Below are 24,792 nucleotides of genomic sequence, written 5' to 3' on the forward strand. Positions count from 1 at the left end.
GGCTCGGGGGCACCGGCTCCCCCGCCCCCTGCCGGGACCCGCAGAGGGCGCTGTGACTCCTCCCCCAGCGAGGACGATCGCCTCCGGTCCTCGTCTGCCCGCCTGTCACCTCCGCCTGCCCTGCCTCTGCCGCTTGGGCGTCCGGGTCCCTATCCCCGCTGCGTCTCTGCCTGAGTTCGGCCCCTTTCTTGGCCTGCTGTATCCCTGTCCTGTCTCCGTCCGGCTGTCTCTCTCGGCCTCGGACTTAGGGCTCCTCAGCTCAGGTCCCGCCCGTAGGACCCCCTGCGCACCCTCTCCGCCTGCTCGGGACCGGACGTCGTGTCCACGCAGACGAGCGTTCCCCGGTCTACGCGTGACCCGGCGGGGCGGCGACTCTGGCTGGCAGCCCTCTCGGCTCCGGACGCCCCCAGCCTTGCCTTCGGCTGGACCTCGCATCCCCCGCCCACTCGGCTTGCGCCCCTCGGCGTAGGGACCGGATTCTGGCCAACGCCGGCTCCCGCGGCCCGGCGGCAGGGCGCCAGCGCGCATGCCCAGAGCCCGCCGCGGCCGAGACCCGCGGGCGCCCGGGGTGGGCAGCCGGCGGCGCGTGCTCGGCGGGGGCGGGGGCGGGGCCGCGTGCGCGCGTGCGCAGAAGGGCCCGCGCTCAGTCGCTCGGCCAGCTGAGGAGAAGCGGCACGGCGCGGCGGGCGGAGGTGGGTGCGCGGTCGGCTCGGCGGGCGGGGGGCGTGACGGCCCCGCGCAGGGCCGGGTCGCCGGCTGTCAGCGCGGCGGGGGCGTGCTGAGGGAGGGGACGTGGGGAAGGGCTGCGGGGCCTCCGTCCGAGGAGGGGCGCTGGGGCCGGCCGTGGCGCGGGTAGGGGTCCGGACCCCGTGCGCCCGGGTTCCGCGGCCGTCCGCCTGGCCCTGCCCGCCCTCCTCCGGCTGGGCCCCGCGGACCGAGCGCCGGGCGCGAGGGGCCCAGGGCAGGGGCCCATCTCAGCCCAGCCCGACGCCCACCGCGGCGGCAGGGCCTACGCCCCCCCTTCCCCCCACCAGCCGAGGTCCGCGGTCGGCCCAGGGCGAAGCGTAGGAAAGAGCTGTTCCTGTGTCACTCTTTTCTCGGGGCACTTTCCGGTTCTGCGGGGTAGGAAATCCTCTCCTGGACTCGAAATTGCAACAGATTCTCTGATAACGTTCTGCCCTTGAAGACCTGCAACTGCTCTCCTCTGGGCCCTCTGCTTGCCCCAGGATGACCCGCCGGCCCACGTGCCGCCCAGGTACCTGTCTGCCCAGCCTCGGAGCCCTTGGCCTGGCTGCTGTGCCAGGCGGCAGCCATCCTCCAGGCCTTGCCTGCGGAAGGGAGCATTTCGGCAGGGCCCCTGGCGCTGTGCTTTCCGAGCCTTGAGTAGGCACAGCTGGAGGTTGGGCATAGGCTGCACCCGGTGCGGGTTTTCTTTGGGCAGGGGTGCTGGTGGCCTGGCTGCAGGTTTTCATTGATGACCTCACTCCATACAGGGACAGACGCTGTGGGGTTCCTGGAGTGCCACTGGCTGGACTGACATTAAAGGCCAAAGGTTGTCTAAGAGCCACCTGGGCTATGGGGAGGCCCAGGTAGTCTGAAGATAGCAGTGTGCACGGGAGCCACAGGCCTGGTGGCCAGTGGCTCTGTGGCTATGGTGGTGATGCTGGCATTCTGGTGTTTGCCCATTTTCTTATTCCTAGTCAGGAGTCTGTCTGCTTTTCCGGGGTCAATAGGGGCACTCGAAGCTGGTTTTCATTATTTCGATGTATATTTGGTCAGCTGTCAGAGGGCGAATTACAAAAAACAAAAAACACCCCCTCTGCCCCCCCAAAACCCCATTATTCCACAGATGTAGCTGTTTCCTCCACTTGAGGATGAGGGCTCGCACCAGACCCCTGTAACTGTTTGCTTAATTGTCTTGGAGCCAAGCATGCAGGTCCTATTCATTTGAAGGGGTATAGGCTTTGAGAAGCAAACCTAAGTAAGAAAAGTTCAGGGACTCTCACGAAGGTTTTGCACTTAGCCCTAGCCGGGGGTGCAGCCCCTCACGCACTTCTTTTGCTCTGAAGCTTGGTCCTCGACTAATCTTCTCAGCCCTCGGATTAAGTCTTTACGTGAAGCACTTATCTGGTGCAAGTGGTCTGTTTGGAAGCTTGTCTCTCCCTGTGAACAGGGTGAGAGCCACGTCACGTTCATCTTTGCTCCCTTATTATTGTCTGGCATGGAGTGGGCAGGCGGGTATCTCTGAACAGCTGTTGAAATGAACCAAGGTCCTGAAGCTAGCATAGTAATTCCCGTCTGGGTTAAGGGTGACCTTCGGGGAACGTAGACGTCACCTGGACAGGCTTCTCATAACAGTAATAAAATTCACCCCCGAGTCTGCAGGTTCACCTGCAGGTGGGCCCCGGCGCACCTGCCAGGACCGTCCAGCAGGCCAAGTGACCTTGGGTACACCATGTTGCTCCTAATTCCAGTTGTGGTCTGAGCCAACCTCAGAAGACATATTTGAGTGTTTGCTTTTAGATGGTTTCTGGTTTGAAGTACATAAGAACAACAAAGCAGGTTATAAAAAAGCACTTAACATTTACCCTGTTCAATGTTTTACCCGTTGAAGCATACCTTTCCTGTTATGACAACTCTGTCTGTGGAAGAAAGAAGCCCTTTTCCACTCAAAGCCGCATTTTCAGTGGCTGTTGCAAATGTCACTTTCCAAATGGAAATAATATCAGAGGGAGAAAAAAAAACACCTCAGGCATTTTATTAAGAACCCACTTGAATTCTTTATTCGGTCCTTTTCATTATGCTTTTAACACAAATTTATCGAGATCCTACTGTTCTTGGTACAAGGAGGCCCTATGCGGGAGACCGTGTGCCAGAGCTGGCCGCATAGGGAGGAGGGGACTGCTGTGTGGGACTGGTGGTGGGGAGCAGTAGCCTCTGGCTGTGCAGAGGGGAGAGATCAGTAGCCTCTGGCTGCCCTTCCGTAGGGATTCCTAGGAAGGACTTGAGCTAAATTTTCACAAAAGAATAGATGTGGCGAGGCCGTGTAAGGGAAAGAGGCTTCTGGGCAAAGGGACCATGCGTGTGCGGAGAGAAAGGCCTGACGATCTCACACCCTGTAGTTGAAGGAAGGGCCTCGGGAGACTCCGGAGGTCAGGGAAAGTGAGGCTGGTGGCAGACTGGGAAAGAGGGTTTGAGTTCCAGGCTCAGGTTTGAACTTTACCCTGAGAGCAGTGGGGAGCAAGCCCCCAAAGGGTCTCGGGTTCGTGAGTGACTGATGTGATTGTCCTCTCAGTGGGGGACCAGGCAGCGGTAGCAGTGTTGGGTGGTGAAGGCCTGCACTGAGTCAGAAGCCGTTAAGGGGCCACAGAAGCCTCCCTAGCCAGACATAGCCCCAGCGCAGAGGAAGGGTGCCGGGGGACAGAAAGGAGAGAGGGACCATGGGACAGGTGGCTGTAGGGAGGGGAAGAGCCAGGGAGAAGGGAGGCGTAAGGAACATTCCAAGAGTGGGTGACTGCAGTTGGCGGCCCCGTGCCACACACACAGGGTGCTAGAAGGAAGCTGGTTTGGGGGAAGGTGACAACTTCCGGTTGGAGATGTTGAGCTGAAGGTCAGTAAGGCTTCCCTTACTGACTGGGAGGTGGGTGTACATTAGTCTAGAGCCAGGGAGAGTGTCCTGGGCTGGGGAGCATTCGCGGGACTCCTTCCAGTGGTGCTGAAGTCGCAGGACTGGGGTGGGTCTCCCAAGGGCTGTGTATGGAGTAAGCAAGAGAAACCTGGAGGGATCTGAAGTTTTATGTCCGTATGGGAAGAGGGTGGGCAAGGTAATGGAAGTCAGATTCATAAGCCCTTGCCTGGGAGCCTGGGGGCAGGATCGTGGGGTTCTTCTTTGTCACAGGGCCCCAGTTTGTTGGTTAGAGTAAACAGCGAAATGTAAGATCCTCAAGGTGCAAAATCAGATGATTGATGCCAGGGGCCTTTCTATCTCATGGCTTTATGTGCCTTTTGGGAAACCCAGATTGTCACTTATCTCAAAGGATCTCATTTCCCTGTAGATGAGGAGTTGGTCCCCTCAGAGCATTCTTAGTTAGATCTCTGAAAAAAGTGTTTTTCACACCCAGAAACCAATTCAAAGTTACAGAATTCTCGAGGCCCCCTTGCTGTACCTCTGGGACCCCAGTTTCTGTGTGGTACACCAGCATTAGCAGCAAGCAGGACTTGGGAAAGATTCTCGATGCTCTCTCGAGCAAGTATGTGGTGCCCCTTCTGTCTTCTCCCACACCTGGGGGCTGACGGGGAGAGGGTGGGGAAAGACCCATGTTGCAAAAGGAGCCTCTCTCTGCCCTCAGGTGGCACAGGACCCCACAGGGCTGGTCTGGCCTTCAGATAAGTGCACACTGGGCTGTTAGAAGTTATCTTTGTCTGTGAAGGAACGTGCTCCTCACTTAGGGCACCCGAGACAAGATCTCATTCTGTCCCATGGTGGTTATGTCCCCCCAGCTGGCTGTGGGACCTTATCAATCTCCCCTGGGTGTTGCACAAGGACCTGCTGGCAAGGGTCACATGGGAGCGGTCATGGTTTCTCCCTCCAGCCTCCCTTGCTGCTCTCCCTTTTTACAGGTGATCCGGAACATACTAGATATGGCTTGGCCTGTTTCCCATAATCTGAAACTGTGTCTTCCTAGTGGTTACACAATTTTAATTGGGTACCACACACAGTGAGGGGTGTTGCTTACTGATGGGGGATTCTGTTACCAATAAAAGTCTTACTGTGTAGTATTTTAAATGTAGTTCTTACCTGCTCCCACTGAACGCTTCCCTCCCCATTCTGTCCCTTCAGCATTTCCTTGTATCATTTTGCCGGGGTTCTCTCTCTTCAGGAATTCCTTGTCCAGCAAGGATCATTCTAGCCTTTAAATCTTGGTAAAGCTGCCAGACTTAGAAAGACCCAAGTGTACACATTAATTCCTCCTGCCTCAGACAGCCTTCCCTGCCCTTTGGGACTGTCCCTCCCCACTGCCTAGTACACGCCAGGCCTTGGTCTCAGGTCCTTTGGCTTCTGGGATCCCATGCAGCTGGACTGTATGACGTTTAGTCATCTGCGCTGTGGATGGTGGTCAGTGGCCTGTCCTCTTAAAGACTGTAGGGCTCACTGCCCCGAGTAGCTGTGCCCCCTGATTCCCTGTCCTGGGCCCAGGTTGTCACTTCTTCCTGGGCCAGGGCCTCCTTGTCCTGCAGGACCCTGCTGAGGCACCCGACACCCTGTGCTTTCCTCTCTGCGCACCTGCATCTCGGTTGGCGTGGTCCATCCCTCTATGTCCCCATGGGCAGCGGCTCATGGAGAGCTTGTGTCTTTGTATCCAGCACTTGGTACCAGGTGCCCAGGAAGTGTTTTGAATGCCTATTGAAATGATTATGACTGCAAGACTCCCTCTCGCCCCAGCTTTGTCGTGAGGTCTAAAAATACTTGCTCGAGAACCTGCTCTGTGCCCAGCCTTCTGAGGCACACCTGTGACAGGCACCTTGCTTGGAATTCAGACTGGTTGGAATTCTGATGCTGCCGACGGGCGAGACCTCTTTTCCTGCTTCTCATTCTGTGTAGCTGGCTTATGTTTCCCGTGCCCTGGGGGTGTTTGCTCACACCTGCTCTTGGGAAGACCCTGTTTTGCCGGGAAGATCCAGATCCCGCATTAGCAGAACCCCATTCCAGCTTTAGCCCCTGCCTGTGGGCAGACCAGGCCAGGCCAGGCTGGGGCAAAGGTGTTTGACCCAACAGAGGGCCATAGGGGACTCTTTGGAGTGCCTAACAGGGACCTGTTCCAGGTCCTGTGCTCAGGTGTCATTGGTAAGACCTGCATTTGAACTTCTGCCTGGAGACGGGCAGACAGGCCAGCCAGCTGTGCTGTGATTAATGCCTCGTTAATGGTTACACCCCTTGTCCCTGGCACGCGCCCTCCATCGTGTGCCACCAGCGAAGGCCACTATCCAGCTTCCCAGAACTGGCTGCCTGGTAGTCACTGTGGAGTTGCCAGTTGCCATTAATATTTGGAAAATCCCTGTGTTCTGCTTCAGGGTCGAGGCAGAGCACAGCCTATACTCCCGTTATATGCAGACACCAGCTGGGAAGGTCACATGTATAGCACAGGTTGGCAAACGTTCCTGTTGTTACTATTTAGAATTAAATTTTCCTCTTGGGCTAAAGTGGTTTGGGATTTTTCTGCGTCTCCATGTTGCTGTCTCTAGGTTCCTCCTTCCCGGGTACACCGGCTATGGCGGGAGGCCCCTGGACTCAAAAATCATCATGTAGTGGAAGAGCTGAACCCCTAAGCCCATCCTCACACCAGCAGGCCCACAGTTAAAGCCGTTTTTGCCCAAGGAGGGATCACATGCAGCAAGGGCACCCTCAGCCCTGCCTGGGAAGCCAGGAAAGGCAGGTGAAGGAGATTGGTGTCTCCTGCTTTGCTGCCGCCTCCACAGGAGTTGTCTGGACCCCACACACCAGGGCCAGATCCTGAAGGGAGGGGTCAAGGAAGGGTTTCCAGTGCAGCCCAGAGCTGCATTGGTCATGGGGAGTGCAGGGTGGTAAGCGTCACTCAAGAAAGCAGTTGGAGGTGTAGGACCTGAGTTCACAAGAGGATCTTAGGCTGAGCAGAGCGTGGACCCCGTGAAAGCCACATTTAAAAGACTCGCGGGCCAATGGGAGCAGGAGAGGCAGGGTAGCTGAGGGGTCAGGAGGGTGGGAAGCGGGAGGCCTCTGCAGAGGAGAGCTGAGAGCAGCGGGGTCACCCATGCGTGCTTCAGGGTGATAAGGACCCAAGGGTGTCCCTGCAAGGTGGGCACACCCACTCTGTCCACAAGCTTCACTGGGAGGGAAGGAAGGAGCCACAGGGCCAGAGCAGCCTGTGGGTTCTTAGGGGACACTATGGCAGATGGGGTGCCCGAGAGGGGAGAGTCAGGGCCCGGGGAAGGTGCAGACTTAGGGGCAGAGCGGGAGGGCCGCAGATGGGTGTGGAGCTATCAGCTGGGGTGTGGCTTCAGAGAGCCTGCTGGCCAGGGGGCTCTGAGGGCTTGGACCAGGGCAGCCTGATTTTTCCCCTCCAGCTGGTGTGCAGGTGCAGAGAAGTGTGCTGTGGGGCTGGCTTCACCTGTGGGTGTGCCTGGTGGCCCAGCGGGGAAGACCGGAGGGGCTTGACAGGCAGGTCTAGGGCGAGGAGGTGAAGCCAAGTGGGGCCGCTGGGTAGGGGGAGGGGTGGGAAGAGGGAAGGGCATCATGAAAAGCCCTTGGATGGGGTCATGAGAGAGTGGGGTACACATGACACCCATCTCTGGCACTTTTGGAGCTGACCAGGATGTGGATGAAGTGATAGAGATGTAAAGCTTCTAAAGCTGGGGAGTATCAAGCCAAGGCTGCCTGCTCTGCCCCCTCGTGCTCTGCAGTGATGGTTTTGAGCTGAGCTGGGGGGCCAGGAAACCAGGACCCTGGGGGGCAGGGTCTGAGGAGAGCCCAGACAGAGTGGGGCAAGGTCTGGGGAGAGCTGAGATAGAGGGGGACAGGGTCTGGGGAGAGCTCAGACAGAGGGGGACTGGGTTTGGGGAGAGCATAAATGGGGTGGCAGAGTCCTGGGAGCGGTCAGATAAAGGGAGACAGGGTCTGGGGACAGCCCAGATAGAGAGGGGCGGGTCCAGGGAGAGCTCAGATGGGGGGCGGGGTCCAGGGAGAGCTCAGCTAGAGGGGGATGGGGTCTGAGGAGAGCCAGGGTAGAGGGGTCAAGGTCCAGGGAGAGTTCAGATAGAGGGTCAGGGTCTGGGGAGAGCCCAGATAGAGGGGGCAGGTCTGGGGAGAATTCAGATAGAGGAGGCAGGGTCTGGGGAGAACTCAGAGGGAGACTGGGTGTGGGGAGAGCTGAGGGTCAGGGTCTGGGGAGAGCCCAGATAGAGGGGGGTGGGGGTCCAGGAGAGCTCTGGTAGAGGGGCAGGGTCTGGGAAGAACCCAGAGAGAGGGGGCTGGGTCCAGGGGGCCCCTGTGGTCTGGCCAGAAGGGTGAGGGCACATTCAGAGAGAGGATGAGGAGGTGGTGCTATGGATCGCAGGTTCCAGAGGCAGAGGAGTGGTGGGAGTGGGGGAGGTGGGTGAAAGTGGGCCAGCACAGTAAGAGAATGTGGGGGATCAGTGACTGTGGGCACCCTGGTCAGTGACACCATCACCACCACTGTCTGCACAAATGGAGTCCTCTTACAGCCCAGGGCTGAGATGGGGAGATGCATACCTGCCCCCCTTCCCCCCCTTGGGGGGGGCCTGCAGCTTTTCCCCGTGGCCTCCAGCATATCCCTGCCAGTGGAATGGGGTGTTTTCCTGTTCTCCCCACAGATGGGTGGGAAGACTGGGCCTCATGAGGTCCAATTTGACTCAGAGTTGAGAAGAAGGTTCCAGAGTACTGGGAGAGGCTGGTCATCTCCTGCCTTGGAATGTGCCCTGCTCCAGGCCTATGGCCAGGCCCATCCCTGCCCCTTCCGTCTTGTAGGCCAGATGGCCTCAGGGACCTGTCCCAACCCTCCACCTCTTTCCACTGTCCTCACCTGAAGCCCCACCGGCCATGTCTGCCATTCCTGACTTGCTAGTGCCCTTCAGGCTGCCCCCCACCCCCCGCCCCGCGGACCCTGTCTCGTACCCAAATGCCCCATGAGCTGAGCTCTTCCTTCCCACACGGGCTGTCTTCCCCGCTTGGCACGCTGCCCAGTGGCCTCAGCCTTGAGCATCTCTGTGTCAGGCAGCAAACATGTCTTTCTCATGCACACACCTGAGGGAGGGCTGGAATGGGGCTGTGTCACCCCTGCATGCTGGTCTCTAGTTCTAAGCAGGTGTCGCGGGCTTCCTCGTGCTGTTGTCGCCTGGCTTGTCTGTAGGCTCTACCTTGAGAGAGACCCACGGCCTCTACAGCTGTGGGGCTCCCTAGAGACCGAGAAAGCCACGGATTCCACCACCTGAGAGGGGAGCAGGAGCAGCTCTGTCCATAGAAGTCTGTAGCCCCAAAGCCAGGCACGTCCCTGTCCCGCTGTCCTGCTGCACACGCACACCCGTGCCCACGCACACACGCGTACATGCACACGCGCACACACACACCTACACGTGCGCCCACACATACGCACACGGCTGGGGCCGCCGCCTCCTTCCTGTTGGTTCTCTGTTTGCTAGTCCCGCTCCCTGAACAGATGGAGGATTGCTCAGAGCAGAGGAAATGCTGAGCCACAGCTGCCGACCCCAGCAGTATAGCTCCCCGGTCCTGTGCTCGGTGACTCAGGCCCAGCAGGCGCAGCTCTGGACCCAGTGCTGTTCCGAAGCTGGGGGTGGGGGTGGTGAGAATCCCTCTGCACACGGCTGCCCCTTGCCCGTTGGTGGCAACCAAGGCTGTGTGTATGCGCCTCCATGAGGCCGACCGGGTGGCTGACAATTTTAGGAGCCAGCGTTGGCGTCTGGGCGGGCCCTTGCCTCCAACCTGAGCAGCTCGGGCAGTAGCCCAAGAGGCGCGTCTGCCATACCAGGCCTTCACACTCCAGCCAGAGCACCCTGGCTGCTCTGCCGGCCCTGCCCCTGCCTTGGGTCAGATTCTCCGTTCCCTGCTTGGGTGTCTGCCCCCACCACTGGGTCACCTCAGCTGGTGGAACCTACCCCTGGGCAGTCTGTTTGCACCCCATCTCCTCCATCCTCCCCGGCTGGCCCTAACCCACCCTCCCCGCACCTCTTCTCTGCACTCAGCCCTCCTTCCTCAGCCGCCAGTGGAACGTTCCTCACATGCCACCTTCTGCTTAGGCTCTCCTACTGATCCCGCTTGTGTGGGGCTGATCCAGCCTCCCAGGACAGCTGGCACACAAGGCTGTTGGTCCCCTTCTGTCCCAGCTCTGGCCACTCCCCGTCCACCTCAGCCTCCCCACCTCGGCGTGCCCTCCTCTCTCTGCCCTGCCCACTCTGGCACCTGGCCTCCTCCCTGTCTCCGCACACTCAGCGCCCCTCCCGTTGCCCCTTCTGCTGGGCTCAGGTGGAACCAGTGCAGTGCCTTGGTGGCCCCTCAGGGCACAGAGGCTGTACCTCAGCAGAAGCCTGTCAGATGAATAAAAGGGGCAGGGGGAGGCCCGGCCTGGAAGGGGGGCACAGAGCCCGTGGTAGGTGGTTAAGATGGAGTCACCCAGGCTTCATGTGTGTGCCTGTGCTTGTCATAGACACCTGGGTGGCTCAGTTGGTTAAATGTCTGCCTTCAGCTCAGGTCATGATCCCGGGGTCCTGAAATCAAGTCCTGGGATAGAGTCCCGCGTCGGGCTCCCTGCTCAGCGGGGCGTCTGCTTCTCCTTCCTCTGCTTCCGCTTTCTCTCAAATAAATATAGTCTTAAAAAAAAAAAAGAAAGTGAGGATCGTAACCAAGAGTTTGGGGAAATCATATTCCCCACTTAAGAGGTGAGAAATGCAGAGGTCGTGACTCCTTAGATGCTGGGCAGTGTTTGGGTACAACAGAGGGGCCCTGGGAAGCCAGCCCTGCACACGCTGAGGAGAGCCCGTTGGGGGTGGGGGGCTGACTGTCCAGGTGGCCTGTGATCCCAAAGTGACCAGGGGTTGTGGGCATGGCAGGGGTCGCCATGAGCACCCCAGAGGCAGACAGACCTGGGGCGGTTGTCCCTGTGCTGTGGCACTCATGGGTACATCTCTGTGCTTGGTTTCCTCCTCTGTAAACTGGAGCCAGTCCCCATGCCCTTGACTTGTCCTCAGGATTAGGGGAGCTCGGACTGCAAGGCAGAGTCAGTTGGCGGCCAGCAGCCGAGGGCCCTGTGCTCTGCAGCCCCTGTGGACTGGGATGGGAGGGGTCCAGCTTGAACAGGGGCTGCTGGCTTGTTGTTCCTCAGCCTCTCCTGCCCCACTGTCCCACAAGGAGGTCTTGTCCCTCCCACCTCTGTCTTCTTGCCTTGCTTCTTAGCCCAGCCATCACCTTCTCTTCCTGTTGCCCTGGAGGACAGGGTTGGGGTTGATCTGAACTCATATGGGGTGCACCCAGCAGAAGTGTCTCCTCCTAGGAACTCCCTCCCCAGAAACAGCCGTCCTGGCTGGGGCCTGTGGGGAGCACACCCCCCCACCCCCGTGCATTGGAGTTCACCACAGCCTGATGTCAACTTGCCTTTGGCGTACCCGGGACAGTATACATGGCCAGAGGGCACAGTGGTCATCACGGCAGGAAGGGAAGGCAGACCAAGCTGTCACCAGCATAGCAACATCACATTTGGGGGAAATAGGGGTCACTCATGTCCACTTAGAGTTCTGGGTTTTGTTTTAGAGTTTACTTAGAGTGAACAAGTGCGGGGAGGGACAGAGGGAGAGAGAAACTCCAGCAGACTCCGTGGTGAGCTTAGAGCCTGATGTGGGGCTTGATCTCAAGACCCTGAGATCACAACCTGAGCCAAAACCGAGTCAGATGCCTAACCGACTGCCCCACCCAGGGGCCCCCGAGTTCTCTTTTATTTTTTATTAAGAATAACTTGCTTCCTTTCTGTAGGTAGTCTGGACCCTCAAAACAGGCACGGCGTTTGTGAGGATCACTGGAGGGGGCTTACAGGGGTGGGGGAAACAGGTCTGTCGAAGAGGCTCTTTGCAGCGACTGTCCCTAAAGAGCGAGCCAGGGTCTTGGGTGAGTCTGTGGGAGAACCTCCCCCACCAGAAGGAGCCATACTCAGGCCCCTCTGCAGGACTGATCGAGGGATGACCCACCGGGTCCCTAGCCCTCCCCAGATGTCCCTGAGCCTATACCAGGCCAAGGAACTCTGTGGAGCAATAAAGAGACGCCCCAGGGACATGTGAGCTGCCTGTGTGCCAGACTAGGCTGAGTGCTTTCTATAAACAGTCTTCGTTAATCCTCATAACAATTGGCTTTTAAGTGCAGTGGTTGGATCACATCCCTTCCTGCTTCCGGCTGTACCTAGAAGGAGATCCAGACTCCTCCCTGTGGGCGATCTGGCCCCGGAGGTCTCCGCTGCTCTTTGCCGTGCTTGCTGTGCTCTGGCCATTCTGGACGCCCTCCCCTTCCTGGAGCTCACCAGCATGCTCCTGCCCCAGGGCCTTTGCACTTGCTCTTCTCATTGTCCATAGTGACCTTTCCTCAGCTCTGTTGGCTGCTTCCTTCTGGTCACTTGAGCTCAAATTTAGAGAAGTCCACCCTGATTACTCTAGTGGTCATCGCCTGCTGGGCACGCCATGTCCCCAGGTGTCTGAAGCCATCAGCCGGTTTCTGGTGAATCTGAAAGGATATCGAAAGGAGTTTTTTCAGTTTTCCCGGAACTGGCAGGCTAGGCCCAGAGCTGAGGACAGGACGTACCAAGTACTTCCCTATGTGCCAAAGGCAGGGAGCCACAGGCAGCTGGAGCCAGCCTCCTCCCACAGGTCTAGTCAGAGGTGTCCCCTGAGAACCAGCCCAGGCCCCGCCCTGTTGCTCTGCAGCAAGCCTAAGACTGGTGGGGGGGTGGCGTCTAGGTGAGTGCGGTGTTTGTAATCCAAAGTTATTCCCCCGCTTCTGCATTGGAGGCCCAAGGAAGGGGGTTTACATGGTGGCAGGGCCCCACAGGCGGGGTGTCCAGAACAACCAGAGCACAGAGGCAGGGGTTGTGTAGCAGAGCCATGGTGGGGAGCACAGATGAGGGGACATGAGAGAGAGTGGGGTGTGCTTGTCTGCCGGATGTCACGCACACCCCAGCCAGTGAGCCTGGAGCATGAGCTCACCTCCACCAACCCCCGATGTTGCAGTAGGACCCATGCCCATGAGGTGGTGCTTGCAGGAGGACCCATGCCCATGAGACAGTGCTTATCAACTCCGTCAACTGGGTAGGCACGTGTCCTTTGGGGAAGAGGCATGGGTCGTGTGAGGTTCAGGCTGTCAGAGCTGGACTTGGAAGCCAGGCCTATCGGACTGAACACTGGACCATTTCCTGCACTAGCTCCTGCCTCCCTTCTCCACACTGACCCTTATGTGTGGATGTGGAAGCCTGGCCTCCTTCCTCCTTCCTCCTTCCTGGCCTCTGGGGCAGCCACTGGTGGGGGGGCGGCAAGGGGAACAGGGGCCTGTTTCCCACATCCCCGACAGTGTCGTGTGGTAGCCGCAAGCTGCAGGAGGAGAATCTGGGGGGACAGCCATGTCAGCTCCAGAGCTTACCTCCAGGGCACCAGTATTTAACCCAGAGGAGTTTATATGTTCTTACATGTTTGGTGTGTTTCCTATCCCCGACTTCTCTTTGCTGGTAGCTTACACTATCTAACGTGGTTGTGAATGAGTGTGCGTGTCAATTGAAGGAAAGACTTGGTGGGATACGCGCTAAAACGTGTGTAGTGATTGGCCTTAGGTAGAAGACGGGGTAGGATTGGGGTGAGGGACTAGAACAGGGTTTCACATTTCTGTTCTGTCCTTTTGTATTATTGGCCCTTTCTGTGACGATGCATTCCTGTTTTGTTTTTTTTTTAAGATTTTATTTATTTATTTGACAGAGAGATCACAAGTAGGCGGGGGGGGGGGAGCAGGCTTCCTGCTGAGCAGAGAGCCCGATGTGGGGCTCTATCCCAGGACCCTGAGATCCTGTCCTGAGCCGAAGGCAGTGGCTTAACCCACTGAGCCACCCAGGTGCCGCTGCATTCCTGTTTAAAAACAACAACTAAGAAAACCACTGTGAATCTGGTGTTACAGGTGCCTAGAGCAGTCGCTGTAGGCCTGGCCTGCCCACCGAGGAGTGCCCTGCTCTGTCTTGGGTGGGGCTGGAGGAGAAGGCCTGTGGAGGCCCAGGGAGCATGCCCCTGCCCCAGACTTCCTCCGGATCTGGTGTGCCCATCCCTGAGCTCCTTGCTGCAGCAGATGAGACCATCTGCTCCTCCCCGAAGGTCCTTCTGGAGGAGCTGTGCAGGGTGCGATCATCTGCTTGGAGCTGCCAGTCCAGTACCCCACCAGCATGGGAGGCCGGCTGAGCGAGGGTCACTGCTGTCCTGCCCGGCTCTTGTTCTGCTTATAAACATGTTTACTGCCCCGAGAAGCATCTGGTGCTTTTCACACACACAGGATGGGCCTGGGGTTCCCTTCACAGGTTAGCAGGCCCAGAGCCTAGAATGAAGGATGTAAACCCTATAGGTGGGGCCCCTGCCTGGTTCAGCCGAAAAGTGTGCCACTCTTTTTTTTTTTTTTTTTAAAGATTTTATTTATTTATTTGACAGAGAGAAATCACAAGTAGATGGAGAGGCAGGCAGAGAGAGAGAGAGGGAAGCAGGCTCCCTGCTAAGCAGAGAGCCCGATGCAGGACTCGATCCCAGGACCCTGAAATCATGACCTGAGCCGAAGGCAGCGGCTTAAAACACACTGAGCCACCCAGGCGCCCAAGCGTGCCACTCTTGATCTCAGGGTCATGAGTTTGAGTTCTGTGTCGGGGGTAGAGAGGACTTCAAATAAAGAAATAAAAACTAAAACAAAACAAAACAAAAAAACCCAAGCCCCACAAACCTACAGGTAATTTGCCCATGGGGGCTGTGGAGTGCCACCTGGGTGTGGTTCTGGACGTGGCTCTTTAGGGCCTGGGGACGGGCCCAGCTCCTTTCCCACACAGGGTAGAACAAACTTACCGGCTCCGTGAAGGTGTCTTTTCCTCTGGAGAGGCAGGCTCCAGCCCAGCAGCAGGCTGGTCCCGCTGTGGGTGAGGCACTTCTTGGTGGGACACATGAAACAGGTGTTGCCACAAAACCTTAGGTTAGCTCATCTTCTCTGTGTGGCGAAGCTCGGGGAAGAGCAGCATTGACAGATACATCTCCAGGAGAGCTGGAGGCCGGGCTCCGGCAGACCCCGGCACCCCCGTGTTCGTAGCAGCATTGTTCACGGGAGCTGGGAGTGACCTGTGACAGCTGACAGATGGGGGGCAAACACAGCATGTTCCGGCCACATGTGGAATATTCTTTAGGCGTAAAGAGGAAGGACATTATGATTGGGGGAGGGCGGGATGGACGGTGGAGCACAGAGGTACTCTAGGGCAGTGAAAATACTCGGTATCATGAAGACACATGTCCTCGTACATTCGTCCCGCCTCCTAGAAGGTACATGAGGAGTGAACCCTTGTTACACTGCAGGTTTCACGTAGTGATGGCGTGTTCATGCAGACTGCTAAGTGCTGAGCTACGCTGGTGATGCATGAGTCTGGGGGCGGAGTGCAGGCAGGGGGTGACAGATCTCTGTGCCTTCCTCTCCACTTCTCTGTGAACTTGAAACTGCTCTGGAAAAATAGTCTTGGGGCACCCGGCTGGCTCAGGTGGGAGAGCGTGCAGCTCTTGATCTTAGGGTCAGGAGTTCCAGACTGACGGGTGTAGCTAGGGCTTACAGAATAAAATCTTAAAAAAGAAATAAATAAAAATAAAGAATTAAAAATAGCTTAAATTATGAAAAAATTATGATACACACTATAAACATAGACCAACCTTGAGGGCATGATGCTGAGTGAAATGAGGTGGGCACAAAGTGACGAACATGTACGATGCGACTTCTGTGAAGCTCTAAAATTGTCCCATTCAGGGGCACCTGGGTGGCTCAGTGGGTTAAGCCTCTGCCTTCGGCCCAGGTCATGATCCCAGGGTCCTGGGATCGAGCCCCGTGTCAGGCTCTCTGTTCAACAGGGAGCCTCCTTCCCTTCCTCTCTCTCTACCTGCCTCTCTGCCTACTTGTGATCTCTGTCTGTCAAATAAATAAATAAAATCTTAAAAAAAAAAATTGTCCCATTCACAGAGACAGAGATAGAAGGGTGGGCACCAGGGGCTGGGGAGGGGATGTCCGTGTTTAATGGGGGCAGAGTTTCAACTGGGGAAGAGGAGCACGATCTGGGGGCTGACAGGGGTGAGAGGTGCAGGACTGTGTGAACAGTTCTCATGTCTCAGGATTGGGCACTTAAAAATGGCTAAAATGTAAACCTTCTGTATATTATGCCACAATGAAAAACAATGTATCAAGGGGCTTTCTCCAGCTGCCTTCTCACCCCTACAGGTTTTATACTGTATATCTTTAATTTCCACTCCTCATTCTTAAGGCGTGACTTCCTTTTTATATTTTCAGATGAGTGTTTCAGGTGCAGGAGGAACTGGAACGATCTGGCCATTTTCTGAAAGCCGCTAAAGCAGAGCCCTGAGCCCTCTGTCCCCTTGTCCCATCCCAGGTGGAAAGGCTGGTCTGAGGTATGAGGTAGACGTGGCTGAGGACAGTAGCCTTTGGCAAAGACAGATGTTCAGTTGGGGTCCCCTGCATGGTAGACCGGTGACCTCCTAGCTCGAGAGAGATCGCACCGCGTACCCATTGGGTACCGTCTGCCTGGATCTCTGTGGTTCCCCACAGAGGAGGGGCCGCACCAAATCCCCCAGGGCCTCAGGCCCATTCAGGCCCAGAAATGTCTTCACGGCCAAGCCATGACTGTTTCACTGGGTTTTGCAGCCCTAATGTCTGCTTCCCAGCTGCGATGTCTGTCCACCCGAAAGCTAGCTGGCATTTCTAGGGAGTTCAGGGCTGGCCTCTGCATCCTGATGTGGGGCGGGGAGGGGCAGGGCCAGTACCCAGTGGAGCACAGGGCCGGAGGGCCAACACCTGATGGGCAGAGACCGAGCATCTCTTAACTCTCTGGGGTGCAGTGGTCCAATGACCACAGGGTGATGTGGGGGCGGGAGGAGGTACTGGTGGGCCTCCCCGACCCCGTGGAGAGCTGTTTTGAGTGGGTCCGTCTGGCCTAGCCCTTCGGGGAACTCAGCCCTAGCCTCTCCTTAGTCTGTGTGACCTACTCCGGTGATAGCATAAGACCCATGGAAAGAAATTCTACTGCAGAGTTTATAGTGAATTCTCAAAGTATCTACTTATCTTATATATTTTTTAAAGATTTTATTTATTTATTTGCAAGGGAGAGAGGGAGGGAGAAAACACAAGCCGGGGGAGCAGCAGAGGCAGAGGGAGAAGCGGGCTCCCTGCTGAGCAGAGAGCCTGATGCGAGACTTGATCCCAAAACTACAGAATCATGACCTGCGCTGAAGGCAGACGCTTAATTGACTGAGCCATCCAGGCATCCAATATCCACTTATCTTAAATGGAAACACTTCAAATACTTTATAGAAAGATTAAAACAAGGACATGTTCTTTAAAACATGAACCTTCAGGGCGCCTGGCTGGCTCAGTGGGTTGAGCCACTGCCTTCAGCTCGGGTCATGATTTTGGGGTCCTGGGATCGAGCCCTACATCGGGCTTCCTGCTCAGTGGGGAGCCTGCTTCCTCCTCTCTCCCATTTGTGTGTGTGAACTCTCATTCCCTCTCTCTAATTAATTAATTAATTAATTAACCTTAAAAAAGCAAAACCAAAAAACAAGAACCTTTTTACAGATGTATTAAGCCTGACTTTTAATCCAACAGGGTATGGGGTGGCAAACAGGTTAGCAGCGAGGCCTCGGAGAGGGGGCTGGGGATTTCGGCGCTCCGTGCCCCACCTGACGGCCTGGGACCCCCCTCCCGGGTGCCCTGCACCATGGACCCCCCGGGGTACAACTGCTTTGTGGACAGAGACAAGATGGACGCAGCCGTGCAGGACCTGGGCCCCAAGGAGCTGAGCTGTACGGAGCCGCAGGAGCTGAAGCAGCTGGCCCGCCAGGGCTACTGGGCCCGCAGCTACGCCCTGCGTGGCAAGGTATACCAGCGGCTGATCCGGGACATCCCCTGCCGCACCGTCACGCCGGACGCCAGCGTGTACAGCGACATCGTGGGCAAGATCGTGGGCAAGCACAGCGGCAGCAGCCTGCCCTTGCCCGAGTTCGTGGACAACACGCAGGTGCCCAGCTACTGCCTGAACCCGCGCGGCGAGGGCGCCGTGCGCAAGATCCTGCTGTGCATCGCCAACCAGTTCCCGGACGTGTCCTTCTGCCCCGCACTGCCCGCCGTCGTGGCCCTGCTGCTGCACTACAGCGCGGATGAGGCCCAGTGCTTTGAGAACGCCTGCCGCATCCTGGCCTGCAACGACCCCAGCAGGAAGCTGGTGGACCAGAGCTTCCTGGCCTTCGAGTCCTCCTGCATGACCTTCGGGGACCTGGTGAACAAGTACTGCCAGGCGGCCCACAAGCTGATGGTGGCCGTATCTGAGGACGTGCTGCAGGTCTACGCAGACTGGCAGCGCTGGCTGTTTGGGGAGCTGCCGCTCAGCCACTTCGCCCGCGTCTTCGACGTCTTCCTGGTGGAGGGCTACAAGGTGCTGTACCGCGTGGCTCTGGCCATCCTCAAGTTCTTCCACAAGGTGAGAGCCGGGCAGCCCCCGGAGTCGGACAGCGTGAAGCAGGACATCCGCACCTTTGTCAGGGACATCGCCAAGACTGTGTCTCCGGAGAAGCTGCTGGAGAAGGCGTTTGCCATCCGCCTCTTCTCCCGGAAGGAAATCCAGCTCCTGCAGATGGCCAACGAGAAAGCTCTGAAGCAGAAGGGCATCACCGTCAAGCAGAAGAGGTAGGCGGGCCCCTGGGGGCCTCAGCTGTGGCCTTCCCCGCAGCTCTGAGGGGCCCGTGTGGGGGAGGGCTTCATTTGGGATGCATCCCAGGGTGGGGGTTGGACCTAGTCCCGCCAGCCTCTTGGTCACCTGCTGGCCCGCCCGCCAGGCCACCCTGCATGGATAGAAAACCGCAGAAGGTAGAAGGGGAATTGTGACCACAGCCGAGGACTGCTTAGGCAGCTGTGGGCACAGGTGTAGAGTCCTGCCCTCGGGGATAAGGCCCACCACTGAGACGGAAGCCGGACGCTGACCCTGGAGTCAGAGGTTGGCAGTGGGCCTGGCTGACCGCTGAACATCATTTCAGAGCCGCCCCTGCTCTGCCCCTCCTGCTCTGGGCTCCCTTGCTTGCTGTCCTCGTGGCTACTGGGTATGCCCCCCACCCTGAGCACAGCACCTGGGGGACCTGAGCTGGGAAGGGCCCACAGCGTCCCCATACCGTCCCCGCACCATCTTGGCCTGACCAGGCTGTTGGTAGGAGGCCTTTCTCCTGGGCCACAGGCAGGTGCGTCCCGGCCATCAGTATCTGCCACTAACCTGTCCTTGTCTGTTTTGTTTTTCTTCTTCTTCTCTGTGTCCGTTGCTTCCTCCTGTTTTTCAGTGTTTCACTCTCTAAAAGGTAGGTCTGTTAACCACATGTCCGTGCCTGGCCTCTCTCCGTCTCTTGGCCTGGCTGTCCCAGGGCCCGGCTGCTTGCTCCAGCTCTCAGGACTGGCTTCGGCAACGCTGCCTGGAAGCCTGGCTGTTGTTCCTGCTCTGTCTGTCTGTGGGGCTGCCTCACCTCTGCTGTCTGTCAGTGCTTGGCTGACTCTGAAACCTTGTCTTGCCAGAGCTGGTTCCGTGTCCATCCCCGTTTATTAGGGAACAGGTGCTTTTGTCCTGGCCCAGGCCAGTGCTCTCCCCTCTGTAACCTCTGGGAGTGGGGCTCCGGGGGTCAGCACCATCCCATTTCTCCCTCCATAGGTGAGGAGCCCCCTGCAGGCTTAGCTTACACGAGAGGCTCTGCATCCCTCGGTGGTGTGGGGGGGCATCGGGGCTGGGGTCCAGGCTGTGCTCTGAGCCCTCCCCACTCTCCCCAGGCAGTTTGTGCACCTGGCCGTGCACGCGGAGAACTTCCACTCAGAGATTGTCAGTGTGAAGGAGATGAGAGACATCTGGTCATGGGTCCCCGAACGCTTCGCCCTGTGCCAGCCCCTCCTCCTCTTCTCGTCCCTGCAGCACGGGTACAGCCTGACCAGGTAACCCCCAGGAGACCAGCACACACTGGCCTTGGCTCCGGGGCCTGCCGATGTGGGGGGACAGAGTGAGCTGTGGGCCACTCCAGAACATTGTGGTGGTGGCTGGAGATGGGCCCCTGGATATTCTTGGGGGCCCTGGAATGGGAGCCCCTCTTCCTGGACTTCTCTTACCCCCAAGCCTCCCACACGCAAGGGCTCTGTGCTGTGAATACACAGCCCGGCTCCAGGCTTCTGTGTGGGTGCTGGGACGACCTGGGAAGCAGAATCCCTACCCAGGACTACAGAATTCTAGCACAGACGGCCCATGCTGGTAAGCCTCAGGTCACTACTCCCCGACCCCCACTTGGCTGGTGCACAGGTGGGTCCGGGGAACTCCGGCTGGGCCCCCTGAGATCATGCCACCTCCCACGGCCGTTCTGCCAGGCACAGCCCCTGTTGAGCCTGAGACAGCAGGTGGCCTCAGAAGTTTCTGGCTTCAGTCCTGGGTGATCCCACGCATGTGGCATAGCTAGAGATACATTCGCCTGCTCCCCAACTCTGCACCCTGTGGGAGCCCCAGCTGGAGAGCAGGACAGACAGGTAGGGCCCCCGGGGATGTCCGCCAAGCTCCAGGCGCTTGGTGCCACCACAGGGCACTATCAGGCCTCCTCAGGCACTTCCCAGTGTTGGCTGTCTCCCGCCTCAGACCCCGAGGCATGTTCCAAGCTCTCCTAGAGCAGGGACCTGTTCCTCTGGTCTTGTCTCCCTGGAGCACCTGGCACGTGGCTGCGCCTGCTGAGGACAACCTGCATGTGACATCCCCCCATCATACCAGGGCCGATGGTCTGGGGTAGGTGACTGCGGCCGCATGCTGCCTGGCCTGGGCTCTGTCTTGGCTGAGAAGTGTCCAGGCCAAGGTTCTGCCAGGTCCTTGGCCATCATGCTTGGTCCCTGGGACACAGGGCAACACAGTTCCCAGGCCCGTCTACCGCAGACAGCCCAGGCTTCTCAGATGTGAGGAGCACCAGAGGCTGTGGCCCAAGGGGGCACCAAGCACCATGCCAGGCTTCTGTGTGTGGTCTTTCTCCCAGGTTCTATCTCCAGTGTGAAGGACATGAGCCCACCCTCCTGCTCATCAAGACCACGCAGAAGGAGGTGAGGAGGGGTCTTTGCATCTGCTGAGCTCCAGGGAGGGAGGAGCCGCCCTGAAACTTCCACCCAGGCTCCCTGCTCTTAGGTGCACAGGGTGGGGAGAGCCCTCCATGGAGGGGGACCCCCAGCCCCCCGAGGAACTGCCTCTCTCTCCTGGGGCTCCCCTGTGGGAGCAGCCTGACCCCCCAGGGCCTGGCTTTGAGGAGCTCTGCAGAGATGGCCCAGTGAGCAAGGCCCTACCTGCCGGCCACCCGCTGTCTTCACCCCCTCCCCTGCTCACAGATAGTCGTCGTCTGGCTGTCCTCTGCAGTAGCTGTCACCTGGAAAGTACCCTGGAGCGTCTAGGAAAGCCGGAACTCCCAGGCCTCCATTCTAGGGCATTGTGCTCCCCGCAGGGGCTCCTTGTTCCTTGGCTCCCAAACCCGCACCCCTAGGAGTGTTAGGTTCCTCACCCCGCCCTGATCCTGTGTCTGCCTTCTAGCAAGGGACTCAGTGTCAGACACGGGGGGCAAAGCCTGCAGCCACTCAAAGGACTGAGTCTGTTGGTGAAATGTAGCACTTTGCTGGCTGGCAGGATTGGGGACCACTCTTGAGTGCGGTTATCTCGGAAGCTTCTGTGTGAGGGGGCACCCCTGGGGTTGATGGCCGAAGTCCAAGTGTGGCCGTGGGCTCCTCACCGTGCCTAAGGGCCAAGGACGGAAACAGAAGTACCCGCGACAAGCCAAGGCAGCCACCTGCTCCGTGCACTCCAGACTCTGACATCCCCACACTGCAGGCCACCTCTGGCCCTTGGCCTCGGGTTGGGGCGGGGGTGCGGCTGTGCCCATAGTGCCGCCCGGCCGCGAGCGAGGGGTGCTTCTGCAGGCAGGCAGGGTGTGGCCTCATGCCCTGGCCCTTTCTCCCCAGGTGTGTGGGGCTTACCTGTCAACAGACTGGAGTGAGAGGAACAAGTTTGGTGGTAAAGTGGGCTTCTTTGGGACTGGAGAGTGCTTCGTGTTTCGGGTGAGTGAGGCTGCCGGCTCCTCACCCCACGGGCCCCCCACTGTTGGCTTCACGGGAGGAAGGTCAGGGTCAGATGACAGTGCGTGAGCGCAGTGGGCCTTGGCCATGTGCAGCATCTCCCCAGCCCGGGCACGGGGGAGACTGATGGGGTCGTGGGCAGGAGGGCCTGGCAGGGGGACTGTGTGCGGTGACTCCAGCTGCCCTTTTGCCCTCAGCTGCAGCCCGAGGTCCAGCGCTACGAGTGGGTGGTCATTAAACACCCAGAGCTGACCAAGCCTGTGTCCTCGGAGGCCCCCGCCGCCCCGTCGCCACCGTGCCGCCCCATGTCCTCCGACCCTGCTGACCGCCTCTCGCCCTTCCTGGCTGCACGTCACTTCAACCTGCCCTCCAAGACGGAGTCCATGTTCATGGCTGGGGGCAATGACTGCCTCATTGTAGGTGGGCACCCCTCTGCTCCCCGTGCTTGGTCCCACCCGTGCACCCTTGGTTACTTAGCCTGGGAGATGGGCTCAGGGCCGTGGGGCATGGATGTCCTGCGTGGCAGGTGCCTCCCCCAAGGGATGGGCAGAGAAAGAGAATTGTGGGGGCTGGAGCAGGTGCAGGAGCGGGAGTGGGGACAGGAGGGTGCATGGTGGGGGACCTGAGTCACCCTGTGGTCTCAGAGAAGTATCTGGGAGGGCCAGGGCAGGGACAGCTAGGAGGCTTACCCGATCCCGGGGAGATGATCAGGAGTGGGGAGAGGGTCTCGGTGGAGAGGCAGTGCTGGACAGAGGAGCGGCCACTAACCAGAGCATCCCGCAGGTGGAGGGGGCGGCCAGGCGCTCTACATCGATGGGGACCTAAACCGGGGCCGCACTGGCCACTGTGACACTTTCAACAACCAGCCCCTCTGCTCTGAGAACTTCCTCATCGCGGCTGTGGAGGCCTGGGGCTTCCAAGACCCTGACACCCAGTGACGGACCTGCACAGATGGTGACTGAGCCATCACCATGGGGTGGGGTGGGGCAGAGGCCAGGCCCCCTCCTCAGGGCAGTAAGTGAGGTCCCCTCCTCTCCCCTGTGCCGTGCCAGTGGCCAGTGTCAAAGTGCAGCTGGGGCTATGGGGCTGGGCTGGCCAGGGGATGCCGAGACTTCAGCCGCCTGGGTCTGTCCCTGCTCAGACCTGCTGCTGCCTTGAGCGTGGGCTCAGGCCCCAGTTCTCCGTGGAGGCATCCTGTGCCCGATGCTAGCAGGGCCACCCACACAGTCTCAGTCCCTTGGTGCAGTGCGGGGACAGGAAAAGAAGAAACCTTCCATCAAGTGTGGGCCCATGGCGCCCCCTGCTGGTGCCTCGTAGCATAGCTCCTGAGCAGAGGCCGGTGGCCACCACTGGTCCTGTGGGTGGGCGGCCACCTGGCCAGTGGCTGGCGCTGGCGGCTCCCCAGAAAAAACAGGCACGCTGGGGACGGCTTCTTGGCCTTGTCCCCCTCCCCCTCCCACCACCTCTCACCCTTACCCTCCTCCCCGTGCTGGCCTCCTGTGGCTGCCTCTTGGATGGTCACAGCAGGGGGAAGGAGGGGAGGGCAGGATTTGTGCTGAGCTCTGGGCCCCTCCTGAGGGAGCGCCGAGCACCAGTATGAAAAAGGGCTGGAGGGGACATCACGGGTTCTTGCGTTTCAGAGCCTGAGGCTTCTGCTGGGCCTCACTGTGGGCCCATCCCTGAAGAGGCCACCCAGGATGGCCCAGGGAGGGACCCTCCACTGCTGACCCCAAACCAGCCAGCTCTGTGTCCTGGAGAAGCCCGGACCCACGGGGGCTTCTGCAGCCCTCCTGCTCTCTGCCCGGGGCCGCCTCCACTCCCCCACAGTCTCTGCAGTGGCCCCAGGGTCCTGTCCAGACTCCCCAACGTGGCATGCTGGTCTTCGTCTGTCCCCAGGCACCCCAGCTTGTTAGGGCTGCCTGCTCCCCAGATCCCTCCCCTGCAGCGCCGTCACACGCCATCACATGCCCCTCTTACAGCCCTGTGGTTGGTTTTCTTGTGCTGCCTCCCCTGCCCCCTCCCTGCCCAGCCTGACCCCACAGGGGCCCTGCAGACTGTAGGTGCCACGTGAAGACTGGTTGGGGAGTGGTCTCCTGCCTCGTGACGGCCCTCAGCAGGTCCTGAGGGCCTGGGCACCTGGGGGAGGACACCCAAGCAGCCTCTTGGGACTGTGGCAGCCTGGGTCACAGGTGCTGGGGGTCCTGCCCCCCAGCCTGGTCCCCATGTGGCTGCAGCCAGCCCCTCAGTGTCCCCACGCGCCACACCACTGCTATCTCCGTCTCGCTTGCTCCTCCTGTGGGGCATTGGCCCTCCCCTGCCCCCCAACTCCAGTCTCCCCAGAGCCGGGCCACCATGGTGCAGGAGGAAGGACCAGGAGCCCTGGGTGGCTTTGGGCAAGCCACGAACCTGCCTGGAACTCTGTTGCTCCAGCTGTAAAATGGGGCCAGTCATCCTGCTCCGCTGTCCCCACAGGACTCTCAAGAGGCTCTGCAGGGACAGCGTGAGTCCCTAGTGAGAAGAGAGGTGCTGGGAGGCAGTGTCACTCCTCACCCCCCCCCACTGCCACCCTTGTCCCCCCTCCTCTGAGCCCTCACAGCCCTGTGTCCTAGCGCCAACTTCGGTGTTCATTAAAACATGGTCTTGTTACATGAACTCTGAGGGTCCAAGTCTGGTCTCTTCAACCACGGGGGCCTCCAGGGGCTCCCCGGGGCACGGCCCCAGAGTTGGGTGGGCGCCGGAAACTGCACCCTTGCCCTACTGGTCGGGGCATCACATGGAACATTGTGGCCCTTTGAAAACCGTGTACCAGCGCTGTTTCCGGGCTCCCTCTGCAGGGGGACTGGGGGATTGCTTGTCCC

At 58.9% G+C, this 24,792-nt stretch overlaps 1 protein-coding gene across 5 annotated transcripts; it reads left to right on the plus strand.

The window, feature by feature from the left end:
- Nucleotides 1–668: 668 nt before the first annotated feature.
- On the plus strand, nt 669–24,586 carry TBC1D24 (TBC1 domain family member 24). 5 transcript variants are annotated; one of them, XM_044232808.1, is made up of 10 exons: nt 1,091–1,255; nt 16,097–16,215; nt 17,429–18,505; nt 19,147–19,164; nt 19,625–19,783; nt 20,854–20,917; nt 21,821–21,916; nt 22,132–22,354; nt 22,718–22,888; nt 23,575–24,586. In XM_044232808.1, the coding sequence occupies exons 3-9, from the start codon at nt 17,541–17,543 to the stop codon at nt 22,870–22,872; spliced, it is 1,680 nt and encodes a 559-aa protein (XP_044088743.1). In that variant the 5' UTR covers nt 1,091–1,255; nt 16,097–16,215; nt 17,429–17,540; the 3' UTR covers nt 22,873–22,888; nt 23,575–24,586. The 5 variants fall into 5 exon arrangements, with proteins under 5 accessions (XP_044088742.1, XP_044088745.1, XP_044088743.1 ...); XM_044232807.1 differs by lacking the exon at nt 1,091–1,255 and adding an exon at nt 669–692 and having other exon boundaries at nt 22,718–24,586; XM_044232806.1 differs by having other exon boundaries at nt 22,718–24,586.
- The last annotated feature ends 206 nt before the right edge of the window (nt 24,587–24,792 follow it).

Source organism: Neovison vison, chromosome 14 (genome assembly GCF_020171115.1).
Source record: "Neovison vison isolate M4711 chromosome 14, ASM_NN_V1, whole genome shotgun sequence".
Classification (NCBI taxonomy): domain Eukaryota; kingdom Metazoa; phylum Chordata; class Mammalia; order Carnivora; family Mustelidae; genus Neogale; species Neogale vison.